Genomic DNA, 12,145 nt, shown 5'->3' with positions numbered 1-12,145 from the left:
TCCCATATCCCCAAAGCATGTCCAGCCACTGTGTGTGCACGAGGGGTGGAGAGGGTGAGTTGGCACGTGTTCCTAACAGAGTATGAGTCTTGGCTCTATTGCTATGTAGCTCATGCTAGCCTCAAACTCAAGATCCTCCCTTCTTTCTTCCAAAAACTAAGATTACACGTGCATCACCAAGCCCAGTTCACCTGCCTCTAGCTAGCACTTGAATCCCAGACATCTCTGTGTCTGTCACATATCTCACTGTGACATCCACAGGAGGTAACATAAAAAAGAGATGTAAGATGCTTCAAGAGGTAAATGGGGTGTCCAAACCCAAAATAATGTCTTCTTCTTCTCCCAAGCTGAAATCAGACCAATGATTATCTGAGGCCCGGGCAAAACCTCTCTGCACCTGCCTAGGTGTGCTGTCAAGATATGTTTGCGAACTCTTAAAGTTAGCTCCTAAGGAGGAACGAGGCTCTTGGAGACTGAGTCCCCTCTTTAATCCCTATGTATGCTACTTACTCCTCCTCCCCAAGGGTCTAAATTGCCTCAACACTTCCATATCCAGGTGGAAGTCTGGATGTATGCAAGGACAACCAGACATTGTACAGGCTGGCAGAACAGGAATGAAGAGCTCAAGTCCCAAGAAAGATGGAGCCAATTTAGTGAGAGATCTAGGGGAGCTCAGAAACTAACTGGTTTGAAAGTAGCTATGGTGGTCAACACAGTCTTGAGTGCCCTCTCGCACAATGAAGACCAGACTTTCTAATTAGTCAAGTGTTGGTCCACCATATCCTAGAGGTATAAAGCTCAATTTAATAAAAGCTTCATTGAGTGTTAACACTGAGATATAGATAAAACTTGTTTCTTTAATACTAACCACTGACCTCCTAGGAACGAATTCTTATCTCTTAGATACTAGAAACTTTATACTGCATGAAGCTATTTACCCAAGCCTTCAGTTTCAAGTAGTCAGCAGAAATAAAACCCAGCATTCTCTAGTCCTAAACACATCATCCCACTCTCCCTTACTATGATAAATCAATGATAATCACATTTTTTTTGAGACAGGCCCTCAAAAAAAAAAAAAAAGTACCTAAGTAGCCCTGGTTCCCCTTGAACTCACGAGACCTGCACACCTTCTATTCCTGGTTTTTATGGTTATTCGGAACTGAAACCCAAGTTCTTACCATCTGAGTCATCTCCCCAGCCCCAAGTGCTATATCTTTTAAAAAGAGGTAAAAGGCCAGGCATAATGGCTCATTCCTTGTTATCGTAGTGTTCAGGAAGATGAAAGTCTGAGGCAAGCCTGGGTTATTGGTTATGTAATGAGTTCTAAATCAGCCAGGACCACATTGTGAGAACAAGTCTCCAAAGGAAAAATAAACAGGAGGGCGCATCTTGCTTACTGGTAAGTAACTTTTTCACATACCTGCTCATACCACCACCAAAAAGGAACCATCCATTAAGGAAAGAAATCTAAACTTTGTCTAATAAAATAACAAAGAATAGTTTTATTTTATTTTTCCCTAAATAACCAAAATTTCTTACATACCACAACTCTTAGGTACTTAGAATTTCTCAATTCTTGGGATCAGATAAGCAAACACCACCCTCATTTCTTGCTCCAAATCTGCTAGTCCTTAGTACCTGTTAAAATTGCAGTTTTGTGGTATAGGCACAGTGGCATATGCCTGTACTCCCAGCACTCAGATCCAAACACTGTCTCAAAAACAAAAAAACTGGAGCTGGAGAGATGACTCGGTGTTTAAGAACACATATTAAGAGAGCCAAGGCGTAGTGGAGCACATATCTAATCCCAGCACTCAGGAGGCAGAGGCAGGCGGGCTCTCTAAGAGTTCGAGGCCAGCCTGGTCTACAAACCAATTTGCAGGACAGCCAGGACTGTTACACAGAGAAACCCTGTCTAGAAAACACAAAACCAAACCCATAAAATATGACTCCAGATGACTGGAGCTGGATTCCCAGCACCTACATCTGCTGGCGCACAACCACTTCTAACACCAGCTGCAGAGCATCCACCACCATTTCTGGCCTCTCCAGGCATCCCACATTAACACGGCATATACAAACACACAAGTCTTTTTCTTCTTTCTTTTTTGGCAAAAGACTTGAATACAGCTTCAGGGGATCTGACACCTCTGACCTCTGAGCACCTGCACTAGTATACACACAGCCCTATGCTGACATATGCACATATAATTAAATAAAATTACAAACAAAAAACAATTTGGCTTCACAAAGATATGATGTTATTCAAAGAGATCCAGCGCCACCTAATGTTGAAATTGAACCGTGTGCAATTAGCAGTTCACAGAGCACCTATTCTCTCCAAGGGCAGAACAATTCCCTATGCCCTATGACTTTACTACAGCGTCTCAAATGTGACAGCAGTTTAGGGACACTGGATTTAGCCTATTAGGATACTCTTGCTCTATTATAAAGATAGGACCTAAGTTATTCAAGAAGGGTTCCTTTTAGTAAATATTTATACGACTTACAATTGTCATTTTCAAATGTTAAAATAAATAATCCTTTGAAATGTAATCTGTACAACTATTCACTTTTTGACTCAGATAATTTTAATGACATGCCAGTCAGCAGCAGGAACTACTGAAAATGCTGGGTAACAGCATTCAACAGTGAACAAGAAGTTAAAAAAAATCTTCCAAGAGCGACAGTCTATTAAAGTAAAACAGTGTAAGGGTTACAGAATGAAGGATGCTATTTAAATAGTCAGGGTAAACATCGAAACACAGAACATACTGACATGAAGAATAAGGCATGTAAGAGGGCTGGACAACGTTATTTCAAGCAGCAGAGACAATGGTTAAACAGACCCTGAAGCAATAAGCTTGCAGTGTTAAGCAGGTCAAGTGACAAAAGGAAAGGAAAGGGACTAGAGAGACGGCAGAGTGGCTAAGAGCATTTGTTACTCTTGCAGAGGACCCAGGTTTGGTTCCGAGCACCCACATGATAGCTCCAGTTCCTGGAGATCCAATGTCCTCTCTGACTTTCCCAGGCACCAGGTACACAAATGGTGTACATGTACGCATGCTGGCAAACATTCATACCCATAACATAAACAAATTTAAAAAATATTCCTAAAAGTTTAATTTACCAGGAGACTGATAAGAAGATAGAGAAGCAAGCAAGGACATAATCTAAAGGTGAGACTAGGAGTCTGGATCCTCCTGAAAAAACTCCATTAAGGAAAGGGACATGATGAAAAGATCTCACTAGCTTGTTCAACAACTGCGGGAAGACTGAAGTAGGGCTTTTGCAGATCAGTGGTCAATGGGTAGGTACGGCAGTAAAGATAAGCGCACACCTTTAATCCCAGCATTCGGGAGGCAGAGGTAAGTGGATCTCTGAGTTTGAAGCCAGCCTGGGCTACAAGAGCAAGTACCAGGATGTGTTCCAAAGCTACAGAGAAACTCTGTCTCAAAAAAAAAAAAAATTAATCCCAGCACTCGGGAGGCAGAGGCAGGCAGATCTCTGTGAGTTCGAGGCCAGCCTGGTCTACAAGAGCTAGTGCCAGGATAGGCTCCAAAGCTACAGAGAAACCCTGTCTCAAAAAACTAAAAAAACAAAACAAAACAAAGTCACCAGGGGACAAAAAAAAAAAAAAAATAGAGATTTTTAGGGGGGAATGAACACTACATTAATAAGTAAAACAAAGGCAGATCTTATGGTGAGCTGCTGATAAGCTAAGCATTGTACATGAAAGAGAAAGGCAGATACAAGCCACGAGTTTATCAGAAGCTCTTAACAGAGTTTAACAGACAAAATGGAAACAATTTGCAATGTGATGGGCAGGGTTTGATTTCTCCATTTTTCCTGGGGCTCAGAGTCAGTCTTTCTTGTCATGCTAGGCCAGTGCTCTGACCATTTAGCTACATGTGTCCCCAGCTCTTGCTGTTGAGTCCAGGCCGCCTTGGCAAGGTGGTTCTCCTACCTTAGCTTTCTGGGTACTCAGAGGATAGGCGTACACCACCATACCTGGTTTGGGTAGGCTTTTCCCCACAATTAAAAAAAAATTTAGACTGGGTGAAAAAAATGCCTTGAGCAGTTAGGAGTGTTGGTTTGTTTGTTTGTTGCTCTTGTAGGAGGACCCCAGTAGTGGCTCACAAGCGCTCGTAACTCTAGTTGTAGCGGATCTCATACCTTCTTCTAACCTGTGGGCACTGTATGCACTTCATATGCAGGCAAAACGCTAATACAGATAAAATTTTTTAAAAATAATTTTTGTTGGAATTTACTCTGTGGTCTGGGTGTTCCAAGAGCCAATGCAGGTTTTTTTTTTCTTGTTTTTGTTAGTTCTGTCATAGTTGAGCCCTTTCCCCAACCATTTAATTCTATTCTCTCCTGTTAGCTGTTCAGCAGGAAGAAGCTCCCGTCCGCAAAAGCAGCTGTCCCTCTATGGACACGGTTATGTCTATCTTCATCCGCTTCCCATCAGCTCTGTACATAACTACTGTACATGTTATCTGCACAAAAACCGTTGTCATTCTTTTATAATTATCCAATGGCTTCCTACTGGAATAGAAATTCTGACTCTAGCATACTTTAAAATATCCCAAGCTTCTTCAGCATGCTTTGAAACACGGTTCTCATCCACTAACCCTTGCCCCAACACTGGCTTTTCAGTCTCTAGGATACAATTTTATTTCTCCCTCAGTTCCATAACATTCGTTTCCTCTACCTAAAAATAAGCCCTTCCCCCTGAACCCACAGCTTCAATGACCAACACTCTTCACTACTGTGGTAATCTCAACCTTTTCTGACACCATTCAATTTCAGTGCTTTTTACAGAACTTCCTTGTTTCACTTTATTCTAGGCACTTAACTATTTTTGGTCATTCTTTTAATTCTTATTTTGTCTTCTCTGTTGTTTTCCCACAGAAAATGTTCTAGAAGATAGAGTCCTTGTCTTGTCGTATGTTCAGCTTTGTGTTCCAGTGCCTGGGGACTGTCACAGACCAGAGTGCTCAATATTTGTGGAAGGGGTAAGAAAAACAACTTGAGAATCCACTTTCTATCCAAACTTTCTTTTTTTCTTTGTTTTTCGAGACAGGGTTTCTCTGTAGCTCTGGTAGACGAGGCTGGCCTCGAACTCACAGATATCCACCTGCCTCTGCTCCTGAGTGCTGGGATTAAAGGAGTGAGCCACCACAGCCCGGCTCCAAACTTTCAACTACCCGATCCTGGACTCTTTTCTCGTTAAAACGCGACAATTCTAAAGTACGAAATCATTTTCTCTGTCCAGCCAAACACCCATCACAGACATTGCACTAAATTGTTTAAATCCTGGCATAATTTTAGGAACCTGAAGGTTGGACCCCACACGGCATCAGCGTCATTGGCCCATCCTCCCAGGCTCACCCGGAGGCACGAGAAAGGGAAGGGCAGAACAACTTACCAACTCATCTGGACTCAGGACTCCGAACTGCACTCTCTTGATGGTGCGCAGCGGGCATGCGCTGTCCCCGGAGGGGGGGCCACCCCCGTGCATGGCGAGGCAGTCGCGTTGCGCAGGCGCAAATCTCGCTACAAAAAGCCTGCGCCACCGCCACCTAAGCGCTCAGACCCCGTCCGGGCGGCCACCGGGAGAGATCTCCCGGAGTAGGGAGGAAAAGGCCGGGGGAGGGGAAGGGGAAGAGGCGGGGAGGAGAAGGGCAGAAAGAAAGCCTTTTCTCCCTTTCCGGAGAGTTGTCGGCTCCCAAAAAGGAAACAAAAGAAGGGAGGAGAGGAGGAGGTTTTGGGAAGGAGAAAGAAGAAAAGGGGTAACGAATAAATAAGAAACCGGGATCCTGAACGGCAGAGGTTACAGCAGTTTGTCGCTCCCCTTCCGGAAGCCACCTTCTTCTCCAACCGTCCCGGCCGCGCTCTCGGCGCTTCTGAGGAGAGAACTGGCCGAATGACGCCTTTTATAGACTCGCCCCTGTGTCCCGCCCCTTCCTTTCCCGCCCTCCCTTGCGCTACGGGGCCGCCCGCACCGGCCCGCACGGAGCGCGCGCGCGCGCCGGAGTTGTTGACCCTCGGGCTCGGGCTCCCTGGTTGGGTGTTCTTTTGACGTGACAGGAGGAGGAGAATTTTTCCGATCCTGTCGCCTCCCTCCCCGCCTATTTCCCGGGCACTCAAGCTTAGGCCTCGCAGAATCGAGGACAGAGTAAGGCCACCTTTACTCTGCTTTGGAGTACAGGCTCCTTTGCAGCCGAAGTGCCTCATTAATATCGCCCCCCACACACCTGGGAAATGGTTTGCTCGACGCGTCGGCAATGAAGGCGGGGCCTGTCGAGGCCTCCGGAGTGTGTTCCGGGGGAGGGGGGACGGGCCGGCCCTCGGTCATGAATATTCAGTTTTTCGCTGGATTATGTACAAGACAAACAAGATGGCGAGTCCCAGCGATTGGAAACTGATACTTGTCGTAAGGCCTCCCTGGGTGGGGTGGCACCTCCTGTCCTTTAATGGAGAGCTGCACTGAACCCTGGCCTCGGATCTCCAGCTGGAAAGCTAAAGGCCTGTTCTGGAAGTAAGGATGGCTGCCACCCGAGAGTCGCAGATCACGCGACCGCGTCTGTCTGTCCGAGAAAAGCAGATTAGTGGCGGGGCAGAAATTGAAAAATCCTGGAGAGTTTGAGGTCAAAAAGGAATATGAGCTTTTAGGAAATTCTCCTTTCAGAAATAAGGAGGCGGCTGATGGTCTCAAGGAGTCTCCAATAAGGGCGTGTTTCCACTCTCTCCAGTGCAGAGACGACACCAGCTGCACGGCCACAGTGATCCACGTTTGATGTCAGTGTTACGTCACCACCCGGACAGGGAGCCCAAGGGAAAAGGAACCCTCCCCTCCCCCAGAGCCCCAGAGCCGTAGCTGGCTGTTTGCCTGACAACCTGCGCACTTCATTCCTAAAGCTCTTTCCTGTTTGTGGGATTATTCAACATAGACCACTACCAGTCGTCCCTTGGATCTGAGACCTCACTGCTTAACTATGTCCTTATCCCTTGACCCCAGTCTAAATTCCATGCCCTGCTGGCTTCCTGTACCTCAGGTGTTCCCTTTCCATCGAGTCCCAAGCCACCCTTGAATCCCAGGGCATCCTTTTCGGGTTTTGTTTGTTTTTACATTTTTATTGTGTGTGAGCATACCACAGCGAGCCTGTGGAAAGAATCATTTGTAGAAGTCAGCTCTCTTCCTCTCCCACGAGCGACTTGTCAGGCTTCCTAGCCCTAGCCTGTGCCTGCTGAGCCATCTCCCTGGCTCCACACCAATTCTTTTGGAGACGTTTGTTCTTCCATAATTTTTATTCCGGTCTCTCCTTCTATTTGCCCCTGTCCCACCCTCCCCCAGGCTCTCAAGTCTGATTTCACTCCTCCATCTGCCCGTCCTTCTTACAGCTGAAGTTCTGGACAGTGACGATGGCAATGCTGACCAGCACAACCCCCGCTCCCACGATGTCAGAAGGTGTCACGGTCTCATAGAGCACGTAGTACTGCAACATCAGGGCCACCACCACCTCAGAGTGCAGGACAGCACATACCAGGGCAGGGTGGGCCTTGGTGACTGCATAGCTCACACACACAAAGGAAACCAACGAAAGGAGCCCCACTGCCACCATGCAGCTCCAGCTCAGAGGGTCTTGGGGTAGCACAGGTGTCTGCAGCACAAAGAGGCCTGGTACAGAGACCATTAACCCCACCAGGCCGAATAGGAAGGCCACTGTTGGTAGGCAGGAGGGGAAGTGTAGAGAGCGGTAAACCTGTAGCCCCAGTGACAGTGCCAGACCTCCCAGGAAAGCCTGTACGTAGCCCAGGGCTGTGTAGAGGCCTGTCGTCCCCTCTTGCAATGTGCCTAGTCCAGGTCCCACGATGATGATTAGTCCAAGGGTGCTGCCGAACAGGCCACACCAGGCATAGCCATTGAGACCTTGGCTCTCCAGGCAGAGTGCTAGGAGGGCAGAGCACACGGTGGAAGAGCCTTTGCGAACAGTGACTGCGTTGCCGGCAGGCACCACCTGCACCGCGCTGTAAGCACATCCGATGCTGAGGACATTGAGCATGGCGTGAAGGAAGGCCTGGACCCGGACATCAGGAGGTCCTAGCAGCGGATCACCACGAAACTTAAGTAACAAGGCAATGGGGAGGTGGAAGAGGCATCGAAAGATGAGCAGCTCCAACGAGGGCAAGTGGGAGGTCTGGTAAGCCATACGGGAGAACGGGCCCACGAAGCCAGCAGACAGGCCTCCACCCAGCAGGGCCACAAACAGGCCCTTGGTGGCATCAGAGGGCCCGCAGCGATGGTGAGAGTTCGAGAGGAAGCTGTCTGGAGTGGAGGGCGGTGATGGCTGGTTGAAGTCAGGTAAGTTGAAATAGGGATGGCTGGCATCCTGTTAGGAAGAAAGGAGCTTGGACATGAGGGCAACCACAGCCTGGGCAACTTGGGGTAAGGTGAGTGCCAGGTTGAGATCGTGGACCCTCATGGGAGCTCATGGGAGCTAGAAAGGGCCTAAGGATGGACGAGGTGGTACAATGTGGGCCTTGAGCATGTAAAGCAGGAAGCAGGTGGGGGAAGTCTTGCAGCATCCTGTCTCTCTGGGAGCATCATGTTCCTGGGAGAAAACAGAGGACTCAGGGATACTCTGTTCGTTTGAGGAAAGGGAGTTAGCTACAAATGTTATGTATCCATATGATGTCACAGGCTCCCAGGACTTCTGGGTATATCATTATGAATTTCACTTGTAGGCGTCTCCAGGACCACTGGGAAGTTTAGAGGAGGATGCTGAACGTTGCCCCTTTGTCCCGATACTCACTGTCTCTTTTCGGACTTCCTCCTCTCCTCCTGGGATCCCCTTCAGAGCTCCAGCCATTGTGACTTGGCTGGAGTGGGGGTAAGGTTCTTCCCTGGAACCTTCCTGAGGGGGTGGGGAGGGGCTGTTTTCTCATAAATTCCAACTCTGGTCTGTTGTTACTGTTTATTTTGTGGCTTAGCTTGTGGTTTTGGTTTGGTGTGAGTTTGGGGGGTAAGGGGGAACGAGACAAGCTCTTTCTGTGGGCCAGGCTGTTCTGGAATTTGCTGTGTTGTCCGGGCAGATCACAGGTGTACACCACTGTCCCAGGCTTGTTTTCTATCCTTGTTGCTATGACTCCAGGTTCATTCTCATTCTCTCTCGCCTTCCTTCCTTCTCCCTCTCTCAGCTCTGTAATAAAACTGCTTTTGGTTAATGTTTTGCCTCATTTTATAAGGGTTGTATTTTTTTTGTTTCTGTACATGTTTGTGTGTTCATGTCCATACATGACGCATAGAGGGTGACATTGGGTATTTTTCTTCAGGTTCTTTCTACTTCTCAATTTTTTTTTTTAAAACAGGGTCTCTTCGTTGACCAAACTTGCTTAGTAGATTAGGCTCACTAGACAAAAAAACCCTAGGGATTCACGTGCCTCCATCTCCCCCACTTCATGATTTTGAGCATTGCATGCTTGGCTTCTCTCTCTCTCTCTCTCTCTCTCTCTCTCTCTCTCTCTCTCTCTCTCGTTCTGGTGAGTGTGCAGAGGTCAGAGAACAGCTCAGGTGTCTGTCCTTACCTTCTGCCTAGTCTGAGTCTTGCTGTGTGCTTCAGCAAATGTCAGAATTGCTGGCCTGAGAGCTCCTGGGGATTCTACCGACTCTGCCTTCCATCTCAACATTGGAGGGGAGCTGGGTTTAGAAAAGTCAATACTATGTCTGGCTTTATGTGGGGCTTATAGATTTTAAACTCCGAGCCATCTTCCCAGATTTTTCCTTGAGTCCAGGTCTTTATTTCATGTTTGTTTGATAGCACTTTATCAGGTGAGCTATCTCTCCGGCTCTCTCTTGTTTCTTTATTATTATTATTATTGGTTTTTAGAGACAGGTTTCTCTGTGTAGCTTTGGCTATCATAGAACTCATTCTGTAGACCAGACTGGCCTCGAACTCACAAAGATTCGCTTGCCTCTGCATCTGGAGTGCTGGGACTAAAGGCATGCACCACCACCGCCTGGCCTTTATGCCTATTTTTTTAGTTTTATTTTGTGCGCGTGGGTGTTTTGCCCGCATGTATGTCTGTGTGCCATATGTGTGTTTGGTGCCCTTGGAGGTCAGAAAAGGGGGCATATCCCTCTAAATGAATTACAGATGTTTGTGAGCCGCCATGTGAGTTCTGAGAGTTGGACCTGGACAAGCAGTCAGTGCTCTTAACCACTGAACCATCTTTATAGTCTCAGTTTCTTTTTTGAAAAAAGTTAGTGTGTGGGCAGGCTTGATGGCCCATACCTCAAATCCCAGCATTTGGGGAGCAGAAGAAGAGCTTTGTGAGCTTCAGGCCAACCTGATCTACAGAGTGATAGAATGAATTCTAGGCCAGCCAGAGCTACACAGGGAGACCTTGGGTGGGGGGGAAGGAAAGGGAAGAAAGAAAAAGAGCCTGTGTGGGCACGTGCACGTGAATGCACAGTGTGAACCATCTTTCCAGACCCAAGCTGTATTTTATTTTTAACTGTGTGTGAGTGCATCAGTGTAACAGGATGTGCATGAATACTGGTGCCTGCAGAGGCCAGAGGTACCCTATCCCCTGGAGCTGGAGTTACAGGACAGTATGAATGAATGGCCTGACTTAGACGTTGGGAATCGAACTCTTGGATTGTCTGCAAGAGCACTACCCTCTCTTAACCACTGAGCAATTTCTCTAACCCTCAGTTCCTGCTTTTTTGATCCGAGGTCTTGCCCAGGCTGGTCTCAAACTCACTAGTACTCTGTGGAATCTGGCCTTGAAATCTGGTCTCACGCCATCCTCTCCCAGAGTGCTTGGGATTATGGGCATGGGGCACCAAGCTTAGCTTCACAAACATTTGAAGGGGTGTTGGGGTGGGTTTGTTTGTTTCGTTGCTGCTGTTGTTTAGAGAAAGGGTTGCTGTACAGCTTGTATAGGTCTGAGGGACTTGGAATTTGCTACACCTTGAGCTTGCAGTGATCGTCCTGTCTCTGCTACCTTAATACCTGAGCCACCATGTTCCACAGGGAGAATTCTGAGAGTTTGCGCCTCCGTCTCCTGATGGTTTTTTGTTTTTGTTTAGGGTGGGGTTGTTCTGGGTTTTTTTTTTTGTTTTGTTTTGTTTTGTTTTTTTTTTGTTTTTTTGTTTTTTTGAGATGGGGCTCTCATTACATAGCCCTGGCTGACCCGGAACTTGCTGCTTAAACCAGGTTGGCCTCCTAGTAGAATCATGCCAGACCTCTCCAGAGTTTTAAATTTTGCGACACCAGGGAGAAATCGGTAGGATTGTCCCGTTGACAGTTCAGGAATATGTTTCTTGTGTGTAGTGTATTATGTTCACTGACAGTTCAGGAATATATTTCTTGTGTGGAGTATATTATGTCCATTGACAGTTCAGGAATATGTTTCTTGTGTGGAGTGTATTATGACCATTGACAGTTCAGGAATATATTTCTTGTGTGGAGTGTATTATGCTTCTTACGTTTCTTATGCTTATGCTGTGCAGCTAGTGCAGGAGACCCAACACCAAGACCTGCGTTTATATGCAAGGACCCAGAAGTGGGTATTTCTACTGGTTAAGATCAAATTCCAAGCTTTGTGTTTATCTGCACTAGTGATCATTCATGTAAGGCTCCCATTATGCCACATTAGGGCCTTCCTTGCCTGTGGGTCTGATGAAAGTCCGTAAGCATTCCTAAAGGGGTGCCCCAGGGCTGTCGCCCTCTGAGGATGCTGACTCTGGGTCTATAGGTTCCTTTGGGCCCAATTGTGAGTCTACCGTGTTGTATGTTTGCGACCCGGGAGAACGTGTATGGTGTGTGTGTCGGTGGTGAGCAAATGTGCACACGCAGCAAGCTCTAGGCAATGTGCACCCCAGAGTGAAGAATGTGCAGAGGGAAGGGTGGGCGTGGGGATGAGTCCTTTCCCAGGGAGTGAGTGGTCGAGGGCAGTACAGCCTGGCCACCGCCTCGGCAAGGTGTCCACCCAGCGTCGTTTGTCGTTTGTTCCCTGTATGGGATCCACCGGGCCAAGGCCATCGGACACCAGAGCCCAGGGTCGGTGTCGGCTGCGCGGCGCTGGCTTCCTCTCGGCAGCAGCAGCGGCGCTGGGGGGGGACTGTTTCCGGGGG

At 47.6% G+C, this 12,145-nt stretch overlaps 3 protein-coding genes across 6 annotated transcripts in view; 1 reads left to right on the top strand and 2 right to left on the bottom strand.

The window, feature by feature from the left end:
* The window catches only part of Polr2a (RNA polymerase II subunit A), a 24,642-nt gene extending 19,118 nt beyond the window's left edge, over positions 1-5,524 (bottom strand). For both annotated transcript variants that reach the window (XM_026780368.1, XM_005349761.3), the window contains exon 1: positions 5,432-5,524. In XM_026780368.1, the coding sequence (XP_026636169.1) occupies positions 5,432-5,524 (93 nt within the window). The remainder of the gene's footprint in view (positions 1-5,431) is intronic.
* A 1,013-nt stretch (positions 5,525-6,537) lies between these two features.
* Slc35g6 (solute carrier family 35 member G6) lies at positions 6,538-8,876 on the bottom strand. The gene is made up of 2 exons (XM_005349760.3): positions 8,820-8,876; positions 6,538-8,396 (listed from the first exon to the last, which is right to left on the bottom strand). Exons 1-2 carry the CDS (start codon positions 8,874-8,876, stop codon positions 7,377-7,379), a joined length of 1,077 nt encoding a protein of 358 aa, XP_005349817.1. The 3' UTR covers positions 6,538-7,376.
* The window catches only part of Zbtb4 (zinc finger and BTB domain containing 4), a 19,211-nt gene continuing 15,355 nt past the window's right edge, over positions 8,290-12,145 (top strand). The window contains exon 1 of one of the 3 annotated variants that reach the window (XM_013347300.2): positions 8,290-8,368. The gene's annotated coding sequence lies outside the window, so the exon portion shown is untranslated. Of the gene's footprint in view, positions 8,369-8,837; positions 8,898-11,969; positions 12,072-12,145 lie in introns of those variants that run through there. The other 2 variants (XM_026780366.1, XM_026780367.1) reach the window with 2 other exon arrangements.

Source organism: Microtus ochrogaster, chromosome 7 (assembly GCF_000317375.1).
Source record: "Microtus ochrogaster isolate Prairie Vole_2 chromosome 7, MicOch1.0, whole genome shotgun sequence".
Classification (NCBI taxonomy): domain Eukaryota; kingdom Metazoa; phylum Chordata; class Mammalia; order Rodentia; family Cricetidae; genus Microtus; species Microtus ochrogaster.
This window is presented reverse-complemented; position numbering and strand designations above follow the sequence as displayed.

Excerpts from the sequence above, each read along its gene's own strand:
- Slc35g6 (XM_005349760.3), bottom strand. The coding sequence starts at position 8,876 with ATGGCTGGAGCTCTGAAGGGGATCCCAGGAGGAGAGGAGGAAGTCCGA. Across the intron at positions 8,397-8,819 it reads AGGAAGTCCGAAAAGAGACA|GATGCCAGCCATCCCTATTT; the intron begins GTGAGTATCGGG and ends TCTTCCTAACAG.